This window comes from Drosophila gunungcola (assembly GCF_025200985.1).
Source record: "Drosophila gunungcola strain Sukarami chromosome 2R unlocalized genomic scaffold, Dgunungcola_SK_2 000013F, whole genome shotgun sequence".
Lineage (NCBI taxonomy): Eukaryota > Metazoa > Arthropoda > Insecta > Diptera > Drosophilidae > Drosophila > Drosophila gunungcola.
Window position 1 is genome coordinate 150,054 of NW_026453171.1, and position 24,800 is coordinate 174,853.

General features: G+C 42.2%; 2 protein-coding genes and 1 long non-coding RNA gene across 7 annotated transcripts in view; 1 reads left to right on the forward strand and 2 right to left on the reverse strand.

Moving 5' to 3' along the window:
* Positions 1 to 24,800, forward strand: part of LOC128256047 (zwei Ig domain protein zig-8) — a 52,521-nt gene that overhangs the window by 12,935 nt on the left and 14,786 nt on the right. For both annotated transcript variants that reach the window (XM_052986095.1, XM_052986097.1), the window contains exon 2: positions 18,179 to 18,345. In XM_052986095.1, coding sequence (XP_052842055.1) covers positions 18,179 to 18,345 — 167 coding nt within the window. The remainder of the gene's footprint in view (positions 1 to 18,178; positions 18,346 to 24,800) is intronic.
* Positions 5,390 to 6,575, reverse strand: LOC128256050 (uncharacterized). The gene is made up of 3 exons (XR_008267694.1): positions 5,871 to 6,575; positions 5,663 to 5,803; positions 5,390 to 5,516 (listed from the first exon to the last, which is right to left on the reverse strand). It is a non-coding gene; the product is annotated as an uncharacterized LOC128256050 (long non-coding RNA).
* On the reverse strand, positions 19,809 to 23,156 carry LOC128256045 (uncharacterized). Of its 4 annotated transcripts, none has more exons than XM_052986091.1 (6): positions 22,972 to 23,155; positions 22,377 to 22,908; positions 21,840 to 21,974; positions 20,962 to 21,184; positions 20,846 to 20,907; positions 19,809 to 20,461 (listed from the first exon to the last, which is right to left on the reverse strand). In XM_052986091.1, exons 1-6 carry the CDS (start codon positions 22,988 to 22,990, stop codon positions 20,005 to 20,007), a joined length of 1,428 nt encoding a protein of 475 aa, XP_052842051.1. In that variant the 5' UTR covers positions 22,991 to 23,155; the 3' UTR covers positions 19,809 to 20,004. The 4 variants fall into 4 exon arrangements, with proteins under 4 accessions (XP_052842051.1, XP_052842052.1, XP_052842053.1 ...); XM_052986092.1 differs by having other exon boundaries at positions 20,965 to 21,184; positions 22,972 to 23,154; XM_052986093.1 differs by having other exon boundaries at positions 20,068 to 20,461; positions 20,962 to 21,242; positions 22,972 to 23,156.

Below are 24,800 nucleotides of genomic sequence, written 5' to 3' on the forward strand. Positions count from 1 at the left end.
GTCGCTTAATGTGCGGGTAGGGAGTCGAGTTGAGTTGAGTCGAGTCGAGTCGAGTCCTGTTGACAGCTTTTGCACAAAAAGTCGCAGCACCGAAAGTTTTGCATACTTTTTGGCGCATTATATATTAATGATACATTTGCCAACCGTCTGGCCCCGCAAGGGGTCCCTTAGAAAGCTGAAAAAAACGACCTTAGCTGCTGACTTGTGTTTTTCTTCACCTCGCTCCGCAGTCTTGCATCAGTCAGTCACTGGCACATTTTATTATCCACAATGATTGATATCAGTGTGTCTGTGCGAGGGATGAAGGATATGGGATGGTCGCATTAGGTGCACTCACTTGACGGAAGCAGCGGGACAAACGAGAAAACAAAGAGCCAGCGCCTAAAAGCCAGCAGCACGAAAAATATCGCCACAGTTAAAATGTCACAGTAAATTCATATTCATTCATTATGTTAAAATCCCCATGGGACAAACACAAAAGGTCCATGGAAAGTGCACAGAAACACGAGTAGGAGCCCCACACTCGCGCTCACACTCACACTCACATGTGCATAACATAGATTGTATATGACAAAAGTGTTGATCAAGAGTCGGAAGAGCTGCGAGTGTCGCATTCATTTTCATTAACCCGTTTTTAGGCCTGGCCCAGGCCACTCCCCTTGCGGGCTTGTCCCGCCCCCAACGCTCACTGCCGCCCCTTCCGCCCCTTTACGCCCCAACAGCTGATGTATCACTTGCCTTAATCTACGGCATTCCTGCCAGCATTTTGTAGCTGCCTTTGTTACCTAGATACTTATATACACATGCATTGAGAGCAGAATCCCTAAATAAATGTATGAAATAAATTATATGTTTTAGGAAAAATTAAGGATTAAATGTTCCTCTTAAAAAGTAGTTACTTAAGTTTTATGCTGAATACCTAAAACAAAGTCGTACAATTTTTTTAGGCCGAATTTTCCTATCACAACAAAATGTATCGCATTTGGTTTTGGAAATACAAGTACTTAAACACAAAAACTATATCCTCTTTAGCTAAAGATCTAATAATTGTATTAAATCGCAAGAGTAATCATGATTTCAACTACCAGCTAGGTTGCTATTTCCATTTACCAAAACATGTAAATTGCATTAACGGATAAGTATCATTAAAAAAAACTTTTACTGTAGCTAGCCATAAGCATTAGCCATAGCATCAAATTTTGTTCGTATGTTGTATAAAAAATGAATAGGACAGCTTTTAAGCAAATAAATAAATGTATATTAAAACCATATTTATTGTGCAGAATAAGTTTGGTGGCAAATGCTTTTAGTTCAAAAATTTAAGCCATACCACATTTTTATTAAACTCTTTTTCTTCGAAATTTGGTAGTTAATCATTTTATACAACTTTAAAATTGTATTGTTTTTTGTTTTTAATTAAAATAAATATTTTTCTCCGTTTGTACATCAAAAAAGGGGCTTCGTGTGGAGCGGGAACACGCCAAGAGGCCAGTGACTTTCAACAATTCAACGTATTTCCAACGACCGAGGTTGTAGGCCCATTTTGCATGCCTGTGAATGTGACAAGTGTGCCATGTTGCAGAAAATTGCGGGCTGGGTATGCGTGTTACACGATTCCGTCCTTTCGATATTCATAAAGTGATCCAGTTGATGGGTTATTCATCGATTTATTGATCCCCCTTAAAGCAACTTTCAATTGCTTTCCCTGAGGCTCGAGGCCCGAATAATTGAAATGCAGTGAAGCAGCGAAACGTCTATTTGTATGAATGTTTGCTTAGCTTAATCATCTGACAGGCATCCGTGTGCGTACTCATAGCTTAGGCACACACGTAATTGCTAAGCAGATACACAGATACACACTGAGGGAGAAGTCGCAGCTGCCGTTAACCAATCAGGCGAAAGTTCGTATAGGCACTCGGGCATTGAGATCCTCATTGAGATGTGTGCTGATTTCAGGTGGTTGCCGTTAATTAAATCGCTGGGATAGAAAATTAAAGCAACAGATGGACGGCAATGTTCTCAGAAACAAATCAAAATTGTATGCGACATTGCAGCTAATTACCATTTTATACTGCAAATAAGAAACAAATAAATCTCTGTTTATTTGCGACTCTTGCGAGTTAGATACGGGGGCGTATACGTGATGTGGCCACAGTCGACGGCGCCCCAACTGTCAGCGTAAATATTTAATATGCTAATAAACAACCATATGGCATTTCATTAAATACATTATCATAAAAAAATTGCGCACGCACTCTCATAATTTCATTATAACTCGCACTCTCACTGAGTTTGTGCTTGAGAAATTCTGTTTAAAACGTCAAAAGCTGGTGGTGAAAGAAAAGAAAACTGTGCAAACAGAGGACCCGCCAGATGATGGCAACGAAATGTAAGAAGTGTAATGGTGGTGGCAGAAAGAAAGAGAACCCTCTTAGCCACATCAGAGGCGTGTTGGAATTTAATTCTACTTAATGTTGTTGAATGAGAAACATTGAGGCGCTCCTTGGAGAGAGGTGGCAGTGAGATATTTCATTTTTGGGTTAGCCTTTCTATTGAATTAGCATAGATTGTTCAGTCCAGAGCGAATTCGACTATTGCCGACCCAACTGTAGTGGCTTCGAAGCAATCCACCACTCACACGTGCCAGCCAAAAGTATCCACTCCTTCATTTCTCTGAAATATGCAAATAATAAGCTGGAAACGAGAATGGGCAAACCATAGGCAATGGGAAAAAGAAAAGCTTCTCAGCGGCAGCTTTGAGCAGCATTTACAAATAATTTCCACGGATGAGGCGCCCAGCAACAGCAACGACAAAGGAAGGAAGATCCTTTTTACACATCCTACACTTGTAATCATTTATTTTTTTTTTTTTGTAACTCGCCTTTCCGCGTTCCCGGCTTGAGCCGAAAAGGATTTATTCTCGTGCTTAAGTTGGCTTAGCTGACGGTTTTAAATGTAATTAGTATGCATGTTTGCATTTCGTTAGCGTTTCCGACCGGCGACTGTGAACTTTTCATTATAAATCACGCTCGCACAGCCGCAAGCAAAGGAAACTTGAGCGTGTCCTTGCAGGCATAATGATTGCCCAAAAAATGTATTTAAATAAATTTTAATTAAAGCCGGTACGCAATATAAAATAAATAAATAAAACGAAAGCGAAAGTGAGAGCGAAAGTGAGTCTCAGACCTGTAAATTGCCTGAGTTGGCAAAGAGGAGCATGTCAGTGGCAATCGTTGCTCTGTTGTTCTACTTACTTTGACTGATGAAGATTTATGCGGCAAAGTTGAGGTTATTGCTGTGGTTGCCAAGGTGCACGAGCTCCAGACGAGTCAAGACGAGACATCCAGGATGTGGCAATTTGTTTCGAGTGCTGCTCGTTGTCTCATTGGCAACCAGGTGAGCGGCCAGGTGGAGTTAGCAGGTTAGGAACGAAGGCAGATCAGGGCAGAGCAGAGCAGAGCCGTCATCCACTTACTGCCAACAAACCGCGACAGTGACAAATCCAAAATAATTTCGTTTTCTCTTTATTTGCACTCGATTATTCATGGCCCTGGTCGAAAGTGGCGTTTAATTAAATTTGACATCGTCTACAAATTTCCATTTACCAGTTATGAGTTCACAACAAGTGAGTTGACCGGGAGTTGGCTTAAAAGCTTTATTCCTGGATCAAGAGGATTTATAAATTAAAGAGAGATGTCTGAGGGTCAAGAAAGTAAATATTGTTTAAATTGCTTTGAAAAGTATAAAAAGGTAATTATACCCTGTGGTAAGTTTGTTAATTGTTGTAAATAGCTCACGTTATTTACTTTGTACGGTTACTGCACCTGTGATTATAAGTGTTATAAAAAACTGACAAACGAATGCATTATTTCTCTGAAATCTTATGTTAAGTGGTTTTGAAGTACCCACTCAAATTACAAATAAATATTGCAAAGCATTAATAATGATTACTGAAGTTTTTTTTTTGGAGTGCTCCTAAAAAAAAATTCAACTCTGAACTTGATATACAATTTAAAAATTCTGTTTTACTTCTTTATTTCCGGAATGTATTTAACAAAAGTAGTTTACTTACTACTTTAAATAAACAAAATACAATATTTTTTTCCCTGTGTAGCGGTAGTCGGATGTCAAGGGTTTCGCTGTTTAGTCCGTTGCTGTGTAAGATTAGCGAAAAGCGCACTCAAGTCCGGAAAAGTGTTGGCCAAGCAATTTGCCATTTGGCATCGGCTATTTCCACCCTTTTTTTTTGCCTCTTTTTCTCCTCTTGATTTTTGCTTGCCCACTGCAATTTGCAATTTGTTTGTTTTGCCTGTTTTGGTGTATCCGCCAGCTCTCTGGGGCCTCGTCCTAATGAATCTGGATTATTAATGTGCTCTCGTATTTCTTCACTTGATTATACATGTAATTTGCGCCCAGCTTTCGCTTTGTCCATTTCGGTCCTTTTGCCGCCTTTCTTTTGCTGTTTGCTGATGCTTTCCTTTGGTTTACATTTCATGATTTCCCATTGTCAGTATCCGCATCCTGTCGCCCCCTCCTCCGCGTGTCGTGTCCTGTTTGCCAGAATGTAAACAAAAACTCGGCATCAGAAACAAAGTGGACACCGACAGCAGCTTATAAATTAGTGACTGACTCAATTAATGAATGGGCCAAATTAATGGAACTTCTGCTTCGCTGCGGCGGCCTGAAATGGCAAAAAAAATATGAAAGTGAATCGGCTGAGACGGAATCAGGTAAAACAGGCTTAAAGGCGTCCCAGTTTTTCCATTAAAACGGTTCCATGAACCTTTTAATTTACTTTGGTGAGGCGGGCTTTTCAACGCAGTTTGAATAAAATTTCATGAACATTTTAAATTACTTCTCGCTTAGCCTTCCGGCACAAGTCTGCAGCACTTTGCAAAAAAATACTTAATCATTTAAATTGCATCAAGAGCCAGCCAGCCGGGCAATCCAAATGTATTTAGCCACAGAAAGTATGCCACAGTGAATTCCGTCCGTTGGCCATAAAAAGCAAAGGAAGAAAAACAAAGTGCAATTCAAATGGCCGCAAGGAGGAAGGAGCCAAAACCAAGGAAGCGTAGTCGGAGTTGGAGTCGCAAAGATAAGTAAATCATGCATCCAGAGGAAGCTGAAAGGAGAAAACAAGGATAAAGCGAAAATGTATATAAATAAGTTTTGTATTAATCATAGAAATAGCCGGCAACAATGTGCCTCCTAATGGCGCAAATTTTATGGCTGCCGCTGCCCTCCCAAAACTGTGCAACATTTAAAGGAGGGCAGAAGAGGACTCACAGGTGTTTTAACTGCATTGCACTGCTGCTGGCTACAAATTTTATTACATTTTCTGCTTAAAAAGCCAAGTAATTAGTTTGGATATTCAACCCCCGGGCAGTGACTCGAGTTTCCAGGACGCACTTGGGGCTTCCATGGCGGGCGCTATCCTTTCGCCTGGTGTGGAGTGTCCTTTTGGTGTTCGGACCAGGCTAATGAATAAGAATGTGTCTGCGGGCGCTTGGGTCCTGTGAAGGCGATAAACGTTTGCTGTGATTATTTGATTGGAAAGCCATAAAAACCCAAGACAAGGCTTCATTTCCGTCGGCAGGATGTGTTCGGTTCGCATGTGAACACATCCCGGCATTTAATGGCCGCTTTTATGGATACTCACTGCATCGCATACTGTCTGCCATTGATCGCCCTTTCTCGTGAGTCATTAAAATGTTTATGCCTCTGTCCGTTGTGGCCTAATTGAAGAACTCTTGAGCTGGCCCACGCACTCCTTCGTTTCGGTTTGGCTCGGTTCGCTGGCCTTAATTAGGTTGTAAAACTTTAATTACGACTCGGCGCAATCAGCGCAAATCATTTGGAATTTATACCTACGGCCCAGCTCCCAGATCTAATTTGGATGGCCATGGACTGGGTGACAATCAGCTGTCCCTGTCGGCGCATTAATGAAATATTCACTTCCTGAAGCATTCATGGTCACTTTCGGCGAGTTTAAGTGATAAGAAGTGCTTAAAGTTGCCAAACTCGCTTAAAGCCCGCAGGAGAATGGGACGAGAAGCTGCTCCACCAGGGCGTAAAATCGATTCCGTGATATATTAGACACACACATTAACGTAGAAGTAGACACAGAGACTCATGTGGAGTGAATGCCTTGCGATAGTCGTAGTCAGACGGAAAAAGCCGTGGGCATAAATTGGATGTGCGCCCGATACTCGACGAAACTCATCAAAATGCAAAACAAAATACGCAAAAGTAATTCCCATCTACATCTAGTTATTTATTTTCTCATATTGCCACAAGATGTTCCATCCGAGCATCATTTACTTTAATTGTATGTGCGGGAAGGGGATTTGAGGGGAATAACTTTGATGGAGCAAGCTAACTGGTCCCAGATCGTGGATATTAGTCAGCTTGGTGGGAATTCTTTAGCCTGTGAAACTGGGATTAAAGTTTTGTGATTGCATTGTCCAATTTTCAACCTGGCTTTCATGTGGCTGCTGGCAATTCAGTGCTTGACAGCGGGTCAGAACTGTACTCACAGCAGTTACACTGGCATGCCGACCGCAAAACGTTTTTGCCATACATATAATTAAGCAAACTATTCAAATATGACGCATACGCCATGTGGTCACGCATCAATTAGCGCCAGCGACTGCAGTTAAGCATACATAAATCAGGAATTGCGCATACGCCACGTTGTCACAACCGATTTAAGTTCCTTGTCACGCCGCCCAACCGCCAGACATTAAAAATGGTTGACAATATCGAAATGCTCTCAGTTAACCACTTTGCATTGCAGTTTCGGCCAAGGACAGTGTTCGCGTAAATTGACTATGTTTGACTTTAATCCCTCGTCTGCACTCAATTACTTTGGCCAAGTTAAATTGGCTTTGTCCGTCAACCAGCTAAGAAAAACTTAAAGTGGCTTGTGTTTTTGCGGCTTCATTACATTTCGACTTTGGGGGTTTGCATCGCAAATTTCAATTCACTCTCACTCATTTGATCAATTAGAATATGTGTTGCATTCATATTTCATGGTTGCCCGCTAATTTAAATTGATTAACTTATAATAAGTGCGCTTTGCATATATTTGATGAGCATTAAAATAAACAACGCACCTATTTAAACACACAATTTGTAAATTATTGAACTAATTGATAGAGTGTGCTCATAGTTCATAACTTGTTTGTTCCGTGTATTGGGAAAAAAAGTAAAGAAATGTGATGGAAACTTTTCAGTCAACAAGAAAATTGAACAGGGAGTGTGCTGAGGAGTAGGACTAAAAGTTCCTGAGCCACAGGACTCATAAAGCCTTCGCCATAGAGACTGTTGTAAGTACCACATCAGGTTTTGGTCTTATGCTTGTGCCGGGGTAAAAGGGGTTTAATGGGGCTTGCCTTCTCGGCTGAGTGAGCTGGTGAAGCAGTTCAATTAGTGGGCCAAACAAATGAGTTGCACTCGCTCATAGATGTTGTTCCTGTCCTAGTTGTTGTTGTTGTTGTGGCTTTGGGGTTACGCAATATGCCGTTCATAAGTTTCGTGGAGATGAAAGACGAATCCGGGGGCCGCAGAGTGCTAATTTCCGGCTCCCGTGGCATATTAGTTGCCGCTACCATCGCTTTTGCCCGGGAAATGATGTGGAAAATTATGCGGAGCATGCCTCATGCAAATTATGATTGTGTTGATTATGACGCATTAAAGCTAAACGAAGCAGAGACTTTGTTTTGCAGCCCGGCAACAGGAATTAGCATACAGATTCCCATTGGCGACACGTAGCCCCATTTGAAGTCTTAAAGTTTTCCGCTTTCCTTTGTCGTCGTTCAACTGGCTGTTGGATGTTGGCTGTTGGATGTTGGCTGTTGGTGTTGATGTCGCAGGCCAGGCATAAAATTACAAAGGCCTCCCGGAATGGCACACTTCCAGGCGCTTTTATGGGTGCTAACAAGCTCATAGAGCAGACCATTCCATTCCCGGCCAGACGGACCGACCCACACCAAAGTGAAGACATTAGCAGTGAGCCGGGCAAAGTAACCCAAAAATGAAGTAGATCCCGGTACAAAGGCATCTAAGGCGGGTTCCGAAATGAAAGGGAAATAGCCGGCTATGCAGAGGAAAAATTGCTGTACAAAAAAAAACCTGGAAAAAAGGTATACCGCAAGAAATGAATTTATTATAACAATAGTTCGTTATTTCCAAACCACCCTAAGCATAAGATGATTCTATAAAAGTCCTGGCAATCTTTAAGTATTGTTAAAATTTGGGTAATTTAAAAATAAATTATTTTTTTATCTGCAAGTCCGAAGTTTCATATATCCTAGCACACTCTCCGATACATTCAAGCCGATAGTAAAAATGTCCAATACGAATTTCAAACATGGTTCCATTTTTCCCTGTGCAGAAAGCTTAAACACACCCCTCATTCCACTGCCTAGGATGGAGAAAAATGCCGTCATTTGCATGCATTGTCAGGCGCAGGTTGTGGGGGTGGTGGCATCTAAAAAAAAAAAGGTCAACTTGGGTCCCCAAATTGGCACAATAGTTGCGTAGGTGTTGAATTTGTGACCGGACTATGAATAAGCTCCCTGCTTGACAGTTTTCCCTGTTTTTTTCCTGGCTATCCTCCAGCAAACATATTTATTTGCACACTTTCATTCGTTCGAGTCGTTATGCGTTCATTGTGTAGTGTGTGACCCTGGGATGACAACAACAACAGCAACAACAACAGTGTAGCCAACAACAATGACACTCAATGCAAATTGAATAGAAGACAGGACCAGAACAAGTCAGACCCTTCGGAGGTGGCGGGATGAACGGTGGCCAACTTGTTGACTTTTAAGCCCAATAGAGTCGACCATTAACTTGAGAGTTTTGTAAGTAGATATATTTACGTGGCATTCGCCTGCGTTGGCCTTAAAGTGACGGCTCATTGTGGCGGAATATTTAAGAGATTCCCCCCACCGCCACCGAATGACGAAGCAGACAGTGCCGAAATCAATTCCAGGGAACATGAACAGCTCTCAGCCATTAAAAAAACACACGAATATGTAAAGTAGCTGAGGCAGGAGATGAAGTACAAATCAATTTGCATTTACATTCTACTGATTTCCATGGAAGGCTTAACATCATGATGGTTTTCCAAGAACCGTTACACGCATCATTCTGTTTTTATGAGAGAATAACATGTGCGTCTAGAATTAGTTTCAAAAAAAAATTAAATATTTTTAATTTAGGAAGAGATAATAAAATTTTTTAATAAAATTGTAGATCCTTATAAATAATTCACAGTCAAACAGTGTAAAATTTGTACCTACAGCCTTAACCTTTCCTCATTTAAAAATCCAGCCATTCTGAAATAAATTATATTTTTGTGTCATCTTTTCACGATGTATTTTTCTTAGAACGTGTCCACTAATTGCTTTCGTCTTCTTGATGCTTACGTAGCAATATAATTATAATGCTTGGCGTTTATACCTATGTCAAACCATTAAATGTAAAATTATGGCTGTCATTTACAAGCACTTTTCTCCGCTCTACGACAATTTTCCCCTAATCCCGTTGGCCTTGGAAATTTATTTCGCTTTCGTTCTGGCCAAAACGGCGGTAAAAATTTCAATAAACGCTTGTGCCATTCATTACAATTTATTCGCGGGATTTTCTTGTTAATTTTATTCGCAAAAGGAAAAGAGATGCGGATTGAGAAATCTGCTGGGTGGCGAAATTTCCGGGAGTGAGTGCCGCAGTGTTCAGTCAGAGTTGACAGACATCCAACATGTGGAAGGCCAAGCCACACAATAAAGGAATCAGCAACGTGGCCGCAGGATTCCCTCGAAGAACTTCGAGCTGACTTAAGTCGCGGCTGAGTCTATTGTTTCGCAAAGAGGATGTCACCGACAGAGCCTGCGAAATGCAAACTGCAAACGCAGTAAATCCATTTTAAGGCGCATGTAAGGCGAGGAGGGAAGAGGAAAGACAGAAGTCAAGTAAAGAAAATGGTGCCCAAGAAAAAGTTCCCGATTTTCCCTTTTCCATGCAAGTGGCAGTTGAATATTTTACGCACTGATTAAAGCAAACGAAAGTTTGGCTTTGCCATTTGTATTCCCCCCTTTCGCGAATCCCTTGCGATTTTACTTGCGCATGCATATTAAATGGGATTTTTCCTCGCTTTTCTTTCGCTGATGCAGCATTTCGTTGTAAGTTGTTTACTTTGTCGGCGAAAACTTTTGCAGTGTTAATGTGCTTAACAGTAGGGGCGACAAAGGCTTCATAAACATCGCGGGCTAATGAGCAGCACCAGCAGCACCAGCAGCAGCAGCAGCAGCTTCTGGGGATGCTGAAGGACGTCTAGACAAGGCTTAGTGGGTGCGATCCAATATACACCTCAAACCCTAGGCCCAAATAAAAAGGCCATAAAAATCACTCATACGCAGTGATCAACCCCTCGGACGGGCGGGATATCCTAATTTTATGTGGAATCTTCAAGGCAACACTAACAACGACCACGACCTACGTCAGATGTATTGGCAATGGGCAAGGACTCTACACAGAAAACAATTAAATAATTTGTATCATATATTTCATATTATTAAATAAAGGAAATTTTTGATAACGCTTGAAGAAATATGTTTTGTATTGTTAACGCTGTCATGCCCGAATTAAATTTAAATGCAATTTCAATAATGTATGTAGGCAAAAGTGGTAACGAAGGGATTTATTGAAATTCCTTTCTTCAAGCATTTTACTGCAGCCAGAGTTTTTCAAAAAAATTGCAATTATAAACTAATCGTTGTGTAGTAATGGTATTCAAAACGGTCAGAAATCAAATTGAATATATAAATCAGTTCATTCATTTGAACAAAATTGTTACGATGTTTCTGTGCACGACAGACTGGTCTTATCGACCAAGCAAAAACGGCTAATAAAATGTGGTAAATTATGACAGGACATTGCCGCAACGCGTGAGATAGAGGGAAAGCCAGGCTCACAGAGATACAAAACTCACATAGAAATTGACCAAATGGCAATGGCCCAAGGGCCAGAGTTCCTAGCTGGCGGCATTTTGTTAAATTAAATCAGAGCGGCTAGCAAAAACTCCCGCTCTATATCCATGTCCCTCCGCAATGAGGGACATAATCATGAAAAAGTCAGCCATGGCTATGGACAACAACAACAGCAACCAGAGATAACCATAAAAGCGTCGCCCGAAAGTCTGCAGCACTTTTTGTGTCAGTATGTGTGCTTTGTTTTCTATGTCCTGCTGCCTGCCGCCTGCTTTAACTTTTGCTCTCACTCACACAGACTCGAAATAGTGGCCCGTATTGTATTGTTTCCCCGTTGGCAGTTTCACTTCGGGGGAAAACTCGGCAAAGTTCAATGCCTGCATACAATACCATTCAGTATTGGCCCTCGACAAACCACCACAGCAACATTTGAGTGGGGCACTAGTTGTGAATGTCACTTTTGCATTTCTGCTTTGAAGTCAACCGGAAAATTTTCAAGGCAAACTCGTACTTTTGGCCAACTTAAAGGCAACGGAACAAAGCATCAGAGAGGGATGGCACAAGTGGAAAGTCTGCCAAGATAGAAATCAATGCCAGGACTTGTTTATTGTTCAGTCAGGGCACTTTGTTCAGCTGAGTTGATTCCTCATCGGGCTTGGCAAGACCGGCAACATCTAAAAACTATGCCATTGCCGGGTTATCTTAAAGTGGTTTCATTTGCCACTGCAACTGTGTGGCTTCATAGTGGCTCCCTTTGCTGCTGATTGCTTTGAGCTCACTCCGCCGATTCAATCTGCACGCAATTAGCTCCCATGTAACCAAACCTGTCACTGCTGCCGACCGACCAGGCAGTTGTGTGTTAGCATATCAGCGGGTAATTAATCAATACGATAACGGAGCGGGTTGCTCGATTAGTTTTAGGCTATTGTGCCTATTGCTTCATTCCGAAATAAAAACATTTTAGAAAAAAAAGGAAACAGTCACAGCACAAAATGAATTTTATTTAAAGTCAAAATAAATCAGCTCAGCTTGTGGAATTTTTCAATAAATTTATTTATGGCAATTTTAATTTTACCAGTAGCATAGAAACTTGGCTCAGCTTTGTTATTGCAAGTAAACTATAATAGTAATATTCCTTAAATATTTTTTTTAATATAAAAAAATTGGGAGTCGCTATCAAACCTTGCTGTAAAAATTAAGTTAATATTCAAAAATATATAACAAAATTTTTATAAGATTTATCTATTTTTATATCCTTTTGCAATCATAACAATTTCTGAACGAAGTTTTCCATTAAGGTGTTTTTGGTTGGTTTAAATATAGATTTTTAATTATTCATTTTGCTTATCTAAAAGTTCTTGAATATGAACTTCAATCTTATTTTACATTACAAAATATTTCAAAATTAGTAACTGCTCTTAAATTTTTCATAAAAGTGCAACTCGACTTCGATTAACGAACAAACCTTTTCCCCGACGGTCCTCTTACGTTATTTTCTATTATCTATTCCTTAAATATCTTTTGTACTACAAAAAAATTGTAACTCAACACAATTCCATGAAAATAGTCTTCAATAGAGAGACTAGTACCATTCATATTCTCCATTGTAATTTTGCTGTGTAATAATGCCAATGATTACGTAACCTTCCTGTGTATCAACTCTCGTTACTCATACGCCACGTTGTTCAATTATTGCAACCAGCCGGCATCGCTCCACTCTCCACTTGCTTTCTCCCGTTCTCATTGGCATTCGCAAGCATAATTTATGTGTTGGCAAAGCGTCTAGGCCATAAATTAATTGTCGCGCCTAAGTGCGCACACTGTCGTCTGAGCACTCGGTTCGACAGAATGGAGGCAAACTTAATAGAAAATTGCCAGCATTGGAGGACAGAACCAGGAGGTTCCAATGCAGAGCCAAAGTGATGGCCTGCAATATGCCAATGATAATTGCTCGAACATTACGCATACGCCGTGTGGTCAGGCTTTACGGTTTTATCATCGCCATTAAGTGTAATCAATTTTTCGAAAGTCGGTGCGAGGCAACAACTTTTATTCCTTGTCGGTTAACCAATATAGGATTTCATTCACAAACAATAAAACAGTTGAAATTGTTTTTACAATTGCGTTCCGATTCCATTGCACTTGCCATTGCGAAAAGGAAGCGGAGTCAAATCGATTCCGATCATAAAGTATGTGTTTGAAGTGGAGCATGTAAACAGACCGCACTAGAGATGGGGATAGGGATTCGGAGCTCAGAGCACAGAGCTTGGAGCTCCGATTAATGTCTGTATTTAAGTGAAGCACACTTTGAGGCGAAACTTGCTGAGCTCAGCTGGAGAGTCTCGTCGTGGGAACTTGCCAGCACCAGCAGTTGTGGCCCTAGAAAATGATTATGTGTGCTGGTGGCGTTGTCAACATGCTCAAGGGTGCAGCAGCATGTGGTGCCGACAAGGAGACATACATCTGGCAGATACAAGCACACACAGCCATCGGTGACAAGTGTCCCCCACTTGCTCACCTTTGATTGAGCTGCGCGCCTTAAGCCGATTTCAGATAATTTCTGGCTTTTATTTTTCATTTGCCCAACGATCTCGCCATTCGCCTTTCGTCGAAGCATTTACGAGACACATCCGTCACTTGTGGCAGCATTCAGCGGGCGTTATCTGATTTCGTTTTCGATTTTTTCACATTTTTTTGGCCCAGATTTTTTGCGTTTTTCTGCGTGACATGCGATGCGCATGCAAATGCGAACGGGCGGTTTTTAAATGAGGCACGCAGACAGACAGATTTGGGCACTTGGAGTGGGGATTGGGTGGCCTGGCGGTTCATCTTTGCAACATTTTCATGGGATTGTATGCTCATTCAAATGCGACATCGTTGGCGTTGTCTAACGAAGTTTTCACAGAGCTGCCAAGAGTCGCAGTTTTCCACACATGATGGCCTAATATGTCGCCGCGCTCACTTATCGTGCCTCATTGTGAGTCATGACCGACTGTTTTTATAGTTTGGCCCGATTTGTATGCGTATTTGTATTTAAGAATTCATATGGCCATATTAGCTTGCCGGGGCTCAAAAGGGACGGGGGCCAAAAGGGAAGGAAAAAATAATCATAAATTCCAAATGCGGCACTTATAAAACCAACTGAGTGATGAAATGGCTGGCCGGAGCGGAGGAAAGTGGGGAAAGGCAGACATTGTCGGCCATAAAAATGGCGACACACGACAAAAAAACTTTGCCGCCCAAGAAAACGAAAATATGCGAGTCAAAGTCGGCTTTGAATTTATTTAAACAAATTCGCTTTAAAAATCATCTCTGCTTTGAGCCAATCGACTTCTTGCCTTGCACTTTTTTTGGCTACTTTGTGCATGCTCAAACATACTATAACTTTTCTGATTATACGCCCAATATTTTTTTGTCAAATTTAAATTCGATTTAATTTGTCCTGGCAAATAGAGTGGCAAAGTGTCAGGAGCAATTTGCTGCACAAATATTTTGCTCTGTTCACTCGCTCGGAGCCAAAGCGGAAACACTCAGCCAGCATAATCGATAGTTCAGCATATTTAAAGGAGCTCAAGCTGCGTTTCCAGCTCCGCCCCCACCGCCCCCTTGCTCCATGGGTCTAGACATTTGTGGGCCAAGTTGAGAAAGGACCCCGTGGAGTGCATCGACTGCCACTCAAAGCATCATTGCATCATCATGTCACTGCAACTTAACCGTAAGTGCCAGGATCATGGACAATCCAAACCTTCCTCGCTTCTCATCGAGGAGTCTTGGCTTTCGTCTTCGCTTCATGCTCACATGCTGATGTTCGGCTCCAAGCGAGATTAACTAGGCCAAAGGCAAAGTTCTGTCAGCTTACAGAGAAGAAAGCACTGTCAGTTCAATTAGTCTTTTGGAAAATGTTTTTCTTTTGACTTTATAAGCTTCTTGTTATCGAAGAACGTTAAAAAGGCAATAAAATGAAAAAATTATAACAGAATTAAAGCCAAAATAAGCATTATTGCTTCGACAGAGTAAAAGCGGCAATAATCACTGTAATACGTGGTTAAATGTAATATTTTTCCACCTTGAAAGGTAAAATACAGAGACGTTTTTCTATACATTTTTTAAAATTAATGATTACTGATTTTGGTTTTTTGGCTGAATAGTTTTCATTTATATGCCCAAAGCTTTTAAAGAGATGACCGCTTTGAAATACTACCTTAACTAAATTTCACGCTCAATTAAGGCGGCCTTGATTTAATGGTTTGCAAATCGATAGCAGGCATTTTCGATTTATGGTCTAAGCAAAGCGCCGCTATAAATATGCATATATTGGGCCACGTAAACCACACACAACCGCAAACATTTTCCACCACATTTGCTAATTTTCGGGTTGAAAGTCGGCAAATATTTTTGGTCCTTAACCGCAGCTCAGGGGCCTCGGGGTGACAGTTTGAGGGGCCGGATACCCCTTGGCCACGCCATACATCATGTTAATTTGCAGGCGCCGAGCTTTTTTGATTAAGCGCACGCTTAAAGCCAAAGCCAAAATCTGACAGCCGCCAGCTGCTGTTCGGCTGTTATCAATAGCCAATGTGGGCCCAAATGACGGGGCAAACAAACTGGCTAACAACGAAATGGAGGCTTCGACAAGTTGGGCTAGGCATTTCCCGGCAGCCGCATCGTTAATTTTCACAGCGTGAGCAAATTTTCCATGCATAAACTTAAAATTAGCACAAGGCTACCGTTCTCCATCGCCCACAAAATGGGTGGTTGGGCCAAAAATGTTGGTGAAAATCTTTTCAGGGCTGCCCATAAATTGCATGTTCGCTGATAAACAATAAATTAAGTTCTGTTCCACTCCCGCCATCCTGTCCCCTTGCCTCCGCTTTGGCGTTGCGCGCTTTCCGCTCAGCGAATTTCCCACGCTTTTCCACGCCGTTTATGCGCCACGCACGCATACGTGCAACATTTCTAAGCTAATTTTCGCTCGCTTTTGATACCCTGTTACCTATCTCTGTCGATGCGGCAGTGGAGTAGAGTATTAGCGGGTACTTTGCCTAGGAAGTCGCTATCAAACCTTGCTGTAAAAATTAAGTTAATATATAACAGTTATTTCAAAAATATATAACAGATTATATATAAGCTTTTCCGAAAATTTATCTCTATATCCTTTTGCAAACATAACAATTTCTGAACGAAGTTTTCCATTAAGGTGTTTTTGGTTGGGTTAAATATAAATTTTTAATTATTCATTTTGTTTATCTAAAAGTTCATATTCAAATTCATTCTTATTTTACATTACAAAATATTTCAAAATTAGTAACTGCTCTTATATTTTTCATAAAAGTGCAACTCGACTTCGATTAACGAACAAAACTTTTCCCCGACGGTCCTCTTACGTTATTATCTATGCCGAAATGTTTTGCATATTGCCCGAAGATGGAAAGCCGCACGTACGCAAATGTTGCGGGTGCGCATTAAATTTAACTTTGTGTTCGAAAATTTTCAAAAAGTAAATCGTAAAATTTGTCATGTCCCGACAGCCAGCAAACCACCCAAGCCCAAACCACCGTCGATGTGGTGGAGTCGATTCGTGTTTTCACGTTGCTACGCATGTGAAAAGTTTGCGTATGTCTTCCAGCTGCCTCGGTAAAAGTGGTTGTGCGTGTGGGTGTGTGCGTGTCCCGGCGAAAGTTTGTACTTCTTTTTTTTTTTGCGCGCGTGCGGAAACGGAAATGTGCAACAGCAGTTTTCCTCTATCTTCTGACGATGGATGGAAATGGGGGAGGGGGAGGCCCTTGATTCCTTGCTGCCAGTTAGAGTTCAGCCCAGAGTTCGATAAACTGACGCCAGCAGGAGTTCGACTCGTCTTGCCTCATTCAATTATTCGTATTCCAGTTGGCTGCATGCGATCTGCGCCGATTTGTACAGGGCTTTGATGTGCAAAAGTTTTGCCAGCTTTTCCTTTGAGCCCCCCATCTGCCTTCGCGTTGCGTATTGATGAACTTAGTTCAACCGTTTCCTGGCTCCCTGGCTGCCTGGCCGTTATCTAACTTAGCTCTTAGTGGACTGTAGGACGCAACTTTGGTCCAGCTTTGACATATTTAGTGGACCAACTTTGCCGTGGCCATAAACTTGCCAAAGTGTGCTGATGACCGGAAAACATTTTTACCATCATAATTAGCATCTTTTCCGTTGGCCGAGAACAAAAGGGCGCATAATTGCTCATATATTTTGCCCGACAACTTAAGAAAAATGGACTTCTGATTTCGTGCACATCAAATAAAGGAAAAAGTTTGGTTAGATCCGCAAATAGGGCTGGTAGTTGCTAGATTTATGTTTGTGTGTAAGTTTGTTATGTAAGTTTTTCAATCATATTATCCAAGATGAATCATTTTACTTTCTGTGGCAAATCTCACGAAATTGAAATTGGAAAATTTCAAAATATTATCTAAATTTCCATGGAATGTGTAACTTTTGTTTGCATTTCTGTGGTTAAGCAAGGCACATTATTGGATATTTTTTAGTGAACATCCCCTAGGACTTTACTACCCCCTAGTTTCCACCACTTCACTGCAATATGAAAAGCTCACGCATCAGCAAACAAATGCCAAAAGAAATAAAAACAAGAAAGTAAGCAAACTTCGGCAAGCCGAAGTTCATATACCCTTGCAGCTATTGCAAGAATTAAACATTTTTGAAAACATTAAAATTAAGATTTACAGACGGACGGACAGACGGACAGACAGACCTTGCTAGATCGACTCGCCTAGTGATGCTGATCAAGAATATATATACTTTATAGGGTCGGAAACGTCTCCTTCACTGCGTTGCAAACTTCTGACTAAAATTATTATACCCTCTGCAAGGGTATAAAAAGAAAGTATAATTGTTTGTTGAGGATTTTTTGGTGCCATACACATGCTCGTCCATGTCCCTCTCAGCGTTCATTTATTTGTTTTTCTGCTTCGTTTTTGAGCAGAATTTTTATGCGAATTTTATTACTTTTCAGTTTCAGTTAGGGCTTTGGCAGCCACAAGGCTCGGGGCATTTGAATGCCCCGCTAAAACCAACAATACGCTGCTACGTATGTGCAAATGAAAATGAAAATAAATTTCCATTTGGCACAAGTTTTTATGCCGCTGCTCTCGCACCACTCCGCTGACCTCCATCCCTATTTTGTTTTTTATTTCCAGGCTACAGCGCAGCTATGGCACCCACGCCGCCCACAACGACGACAACAACAATCTCGCCCTCGAATCTGCTGCCCTACTTCGACTTTGATGTGCCGCGCAACTTGACCGTAACCGTCGGCCAGACCGGCTTCCTCCACTGCCGTGTGGAGCGACTCGGCGATAAGGACGTAAGTAGAAATTTTCAACAAAAAGTGGAGAATCAAAGGGCTGTTTCGGGGGCACCGCACTTCGAATACCCTATTGTCAAGGTTGTTCTTCCGGGAAATTATAATAAGTAAATATTAGAGCTAAAACACAAGAATATAGATTATTTCTAATTAAAAGACAGTAACAAAAACCAATGGTGCTAAATATGCAAAAATTATACAAATACTTTTTCGCATTTATTTTTTTCAAGGGTTGTCTTATTTCTTTTCTTTTTTAAAAGGGCTCTTATCGATAAATTAGTCCAAATATGTTTTCTCATTTTCTGTTATCCCTTAGGCATTATACTATTTTTTCTTAATAAGGTTTATTGAATATTGTGCTAATGAAATGTAAAGTATGTAATTAAAAAAAAATCAAATGAAAAAAATGTTTTTTTTTTTAATTTTAATTGCAAATTGTTTTCTGTATTGTGCCCCAGGTATATCTGTTGAAAAAAAAATGTTTTATATTATAAATTTAAAAATAGACTGGTAAGCGATGCGAAAATGCCTGAAAGCCAGGGTACGAAAGTCGAAGGCTTAACATATGGAAATTGTGCAAAATAAATGAAAATTCCGCTTGGGATTTGCAGGCACTCAATCATTCCGCCCGTGATTGCCAAACCATTGGGGTTCGTTTCGTTTCGTTACGTTTCGTCTCGGACTAGGACTAGTCGAAAGCCAAATGATTGAAGGTCGCAGTGGGTTGTTAACCCCTTGCCATATATGGCCCGTACGCAAACGAGGGGGCGGGTGGGCGTGGTACGGCCTAATATGTCAACATCACTGGGACATTAGGTGGGCGGCCAGCTCGCATCTCTTAGCCAGGATTAGCCCTTTGGCCAGCAGTGGTCCAAAGAGTGGTGACAGATAGTCCAATCATTCAAAATTCAGTCACTCCGACGGGTCCTTGAACCAATGTGCATTAGCAGCCAGGACTCGTGCTGTTATTAAATGGCTTGCCATGGAAAAGGAGAAGTGTAAAGGGAGAGTTAGGGAGAGTTAGGGAGAAGCATGGGTAGGAGGCCCCCCCTAGTCCAAATTACCGGGTGATTTCGAGGCTGCACTCGAGGCTGGGAGAAAAATGGCCAAACAAGACAGGCGACAGGGAGTTGCCTTCTCCTAACGAGTGCCTCCCACCCACTTTCCGCTTCCAAATACACATACACTCTAAAATAGACTGCCGCTCTGCTGCTCTGGCAAAATGACTAATTTATGAGCCATCAATCACGTGACTGGCTCAGCCATCAGCCTCGTGCGCCCCGTGTTATCAGCTTTAATTTTCCCGCTTTAAGGTGGCCAAGGGAAGTGTGCGGGGTGAGAGCCATAAGCCAAGGCCGGAAACCGGAAGTTGTGCGTCTTGAAGGAAACAGTCAGAGTGCAGGCACGAACCCAGACAGGAAAAGGGGGAGCGACTAGAACAGGAGCTGCATCAGCACGCGGGCTCATGTTTACCCATTTAACTCGAGCTCTCATCGGGAAAGTTCATTAAAAGCATTGAAACTACATTAAACAAATGACACGCAAACAACGAAAGCCAAGCAAAAATCCTTGCCCTTGAGCCTTAATTACTTGCCCAGACCCGGGAGTAAGGAACTCCCGATCCCCCCGAGACCGAGTCCAGTATTTGTCATTGCCCTTTCAGTTGCCACCTTCCGGCTGCTGTGTTTGTTGCTGCTGCTGAGCTTGATGTTGCTGCTGTGCCTGCTGTTGCTGCTGCTGCTGCGACTGAGGTTGCTGCTGCTGCTGCTGCTGCTGCTGCTGCTGCTGCTGCTCGGCTTGTTTGTCGCTCTCGTGGGCACTGGCGTCCGCAATCGATTCCACAGTGGCCGCCACAACTGCGGCAAGGACATCACTGTCCAGGCGGGTGCCCCATTTGTGGGCCAACCTCTCCTCGACCTCCTCTTCGCTGGAACTGATCAAGCTGATGGCCGGCGGACGGCTGGGCATGGGCCCCTCCTGCTGATCGTGGTGGGTGAACATGGAGGCTGTAGTCGAGGCCGTCTCCAGGTGAAATGGCCGTAGAAAGCGACTCGGATTGGGAAACGGTCGTCTGTTCTCCAGGATAAGTTTGATGTCTCGAGCAGACTGCCACCAGCTTAATAGGTAGAATAATGATACGACAAAATATAGTTTTTAATAAATTTAACTCAATCCATAACCAAGTTATTTAGATTAAGATACTGAATGAAAATTAAGGAGTATAGAGTGTAAGAATGAAATTGATTTTTCCTTTTAAAATAGATTAAAATTCAAAATTTGGTTTGTTAATTATGATCTTTTGTCTTTGGATTTGCTTAAAATATTGAGATAAAAAACTTTATAAATATAATAAAGTTTTTCAAAGGTACATTAAGGTATAAGCTTTGTTTGTGTTGGAAAATATCTTGATTCGATAGGTCTTTTATAAGAACAACTAATGAAATTTGTTGAAATAGTGATAGGAGAGGTAAAAGCTAATAGTTAATATTATATATCTTACCGATACCAGGGCGTCAGCTGGGACTTGATCAGCATGTAAATGTTGGCAAAGTAAACGATAATCTGAGGGCGGCGGGTACATTAGTCGTGAGTTAGCGGAAGTACGAGCACCTTCACCACCGTCATGAACAAAAAGAACAGCATCCAGGACTTGGTCCAGAGTTTGCTCAGACCCCAGGAGTGGGTGTGCAGGGCGTAGTACTGGATGCCCACCAGCAGGGTGCCGATGATGCCGAAGGCCACCAGGGTGAGCAACGAGAACATCTGGCAGTCCTCCTGCAGCGCCCTGCGGCTCATGGCCCGCGAATACCACAGACGCAGCGACTGCAGACAGGTGTACCTGCAACGGAAGCTGGAGAAGTGCACACCCCGCCCGACAACACGGCCGCACAACAATGCTAACAAAGCCAAAGCCGACTGGCAATTAGAAGGAACCTGCTGCCACAGAAACAGAAGCTGGCGCCGAATCAGCCACAAAACTGGCGCCAACTCAGCTGATTAAAAAGACCTGAACCGCAGGCGTTTTTCATCTTCTGCCGCTTCAAACGGCACCTTTCAACTGCTGGCAGCTTAAGCCATATGCTAACTACACTCGGAAAAAAGTCTTTAGAGTGCTTTAGTGTTTTTTTTAACCGTTTAAAGATAAATAACATTGAAAACATTTTTTTATGACAAAATTTCAGTTGTAATTGGTTTTTAAAAACCTATTTTTTAAACTGGGGACCTTGTAATTTCAACCGATTGAGCTTAAATTTAGACTAAGTGCCAATGAGTTGGTTATAAAAGTGTCAATCGGAGAATCTGTTTTCTCTACCTTATACATTTGCAATTTTTTTCCAGAACTATATTTTTCCTTTTTTATATTGTTTGAAAATACATTTCTTTGTACAGATAAAGTGGCTCTTATCTATACAAAAGTGCGCATATTTTTGGGACCATGCACAAAACAATATGATTCCTTACTGCCTTTTTTCCGAGTGTGGCCTTAAACTTACCGCAGAGTCTGCTCGGTGTTGTACTGGAACTGGCAGAGCTCGCAGGTGGTGCAGCGCGAGGTGCTAATCCAACGCTCCAGGCAGTGCACATGGACATATGTCAGCGAGCCCTTGCACAAACACGGCGACACAAGTCTGCAAACAAATAGGAGCGGTAAAGGCGGAAGTTTCAGAAGGGGGTGTGTTGGTGGGTAAACAGCGGTAACAATGAAAAATCAGGGGATTAAAAAGACAGCCAACCAGATAATCAGACATGTCGCGCTTGATCGTGATGGGGATGGTGGATGCCTGCAGTGTTAATTTTAATAATTAAAATAAATAAATGCATTCGCTGGCGGGCCCTGCACTAAATGCATTAAATGCCGTGCAATTAATTTCTTGCACCATTTGCGGCTGCACGTACGTAATTAAATGGAAGTTACAACACCCTGCGAACGTGCATATATTAAAATCGGGGACTATAGATTGTTGTTTGGGTATCATCTAGCGAACATTCTGTATCCCCCAACTCATTGGGGCGCCTGAAATTTAACTCACTGTTCGGGATTATCGGCGTTGTGGCAAATGCGACAGACCAGCGATCCCAGCGAGGGCATTGATTCGTTGGAAACGGAGTCGTAGGTCAGGTTGTTGCACTGCGTGGTTCCGTCGATGCAGTGGCGCAGTGTGGCAATGGACTCGGTGATTGATGACTTGGGGGTGCAGGTGGCGGCATAGGCGGGGCATGTGGCAGCGGCCAGAGAGGCCTCGGTGCTGACCAGGGGATGAGTGGGGTGCGGCAACTTCTGGAATTGGACATTGGGCTTCCTGCCCAGCGAAACGGAGCAGGCCGGCAGCTCTGGAACCTCCACATCCGTTAACGTGGCGTTCTTCTCGAAAGACTGATGGGGTCGCATCTTGTCCCAGCAACTGATGTGGGTCTCCACCACGATCATTCCCGGTGGTGTGTCATCGGCACTGCTCGAGGACAGGGCCTCCTCAATCTCCATCTCCAGGGTCGTTTCCGGCTTGAGGTCCACGGGATTCCTAGTCGGATCGAGCCTTTGGTCACCGGCATTGCTGGTGGTATCTGGGGGTAACAATTCGGGTGGCACATTTCGTGTGATTGATGTAAGATGCCCCAGAAACTTACCACACTTTTGGCACTCCATTCTGTGATTCGTTTGACGATTTCTGGGCAGATGAATACCGAAATTAACCAAAAATTTTAATACATCTCTGTGTAAAATAGAGGTAGCTTTTGCTTTCTTTTTGTTTCGGGTGGAATATTTGTTAAGTTGTTCAGACTGTTGTCTATTTCAAGGAGTACTTGCTTTTAAGCAGATGCCGATACTTCTTCTCTTCTTTAACTATAACAAATAAATATCGATATATATATTTATATATGAGAATTGACATGGTATATTTTTGACGCAATTGGTGGTTATCTAAATTAAGGTATTTGATAATTTAATTTTTAAAATAAACGAAATGATTTTCTTGCAGTTTGGCTAACTATTTTTATGTTCCTGTATTTTGTAATGAATTAAAATATGCATATAGTCTTTAAGCAGTAACTTTTCGATTTTTTCTCTTTATGTCGTCGTCTATTTTTCTATGGGAAGGTGAAGCATGTGCTGGCTGGAAAACAAACTTGTCCCGCAGCCAAGTCGCCCACATTAATTGTAATTGACGGACTGGAACCGCGCTGTCAGTGCCCACGCAAAAAGCCGGCTTCTGGGGGCATCCTGCCCCAAGTCCTTCGCCGCCGCCTCTGCTGCATCCATAAACTCAAAATTGAAAGTGTAACAGTTACGGCAAATAACTTTGCCGGCGCTTGGCTTCCATTTTGCGCCACTCCACGAGGAGCCAGCATCCTCGGGTAATTTATGCCCGTGCCGTTAGTTCGTTAGCCGTGAGTTTTCCGGGCAGGCGGGGATTGTGGACCGAGGGATGGGTGCCATTTCCATATCAGCTGACACTGCCGGCGGAGCTCGGCTTTCGCGGCGTGCTTTTTTAATACCCTTTCAACGGGGTTGTGTTTTTCCCAACTCCCTTTGGCTCCTGCGCAATAATTACAATTAATGGAGAACAAAAAAACTGTTCTTTTTAATTTGAACACAACGTTTATAATTCCGCCGTTTTAATTCATTGGAACTTCGTTTAAGAGATCTAAAGTAACGCTTAACTATTAAAACAAAAATTGAAGGCAGGGCAAGGTCGTTTACTATTTCAGACTGCAGTGAAACCAATGTATAGAATTTGTGCACATATTGAATGCTTTTCCTAATTGAATATCAATTTCAGCTGCCTACGACATTTTAAGTTTTCCGACATTTAGTTAAGCGTTGGCTATCATACCTCGCCACAAGTCTAAAAGGCAATTAATTCGCTTGGATGTCCAGCAAGGGTATGATAATCTTCGGCCCATGAAGCAAAACCTTCTGTTCTTGTTTTCGACCGCTCTTTGGCGGAAGCTGGCGTTGAATCCGCTTGTTCAACTTGACTTCACAGGATTGTCCGTTCACTGTTGATTTATTACGCGCCGAGTGCCGCCAACGTTTCCATAAACGCTCCACGGCTACATCAGCGAACATGAGCACAAGCAATTTACTCGTGTAATACCGGCGGCAACAAAAGCAATCGAGAGCGCGGAAAAAAAGTATATTAAACAAAGTTTTGGGCTTTGTGAAAAGGCAGCGAACCCTTTTTAATGCCGACACGACAACCTTCGTTCCCAGAAACGGCGGGAAAAAAATAAATCGAAATCTGTTTACAACTTTGTTTACAAAATGCTGCCATTGGCATTGAAGTCTTCATTTCAACCGAAACGCGGTTGACGCTCCGGAAAAAACAATTTAATTTGGATCGCAAGTTCATTAGGCGAAGCCCCAGTAAATGGCGGATCGGGAACGCTTTCCGCAGCGCCTAATGGAACTTTTCACGCCATTTCCTAAGCTCGGACAAAGCCAGTGGCAACAA

Coding starts and splice junctions, on each gene's coding strand:
- LOC128256045 (XM_052986091.1), bottom strand. Junction 21,975..22,376: donor AACGCCGATAATCCCGAACA/GTGAGTTAAATT, acceptor ATTTGTTTGCAG/ACTTGTGTCGCCGTGTTTGT. Junction 21,185..21,839: donor AACACCGAGCAGACTCTGCG/GTAAGTTTAAGG, acceptor CTTCCGTTGCAG/GTACACCTGTCTGCAGTCGC.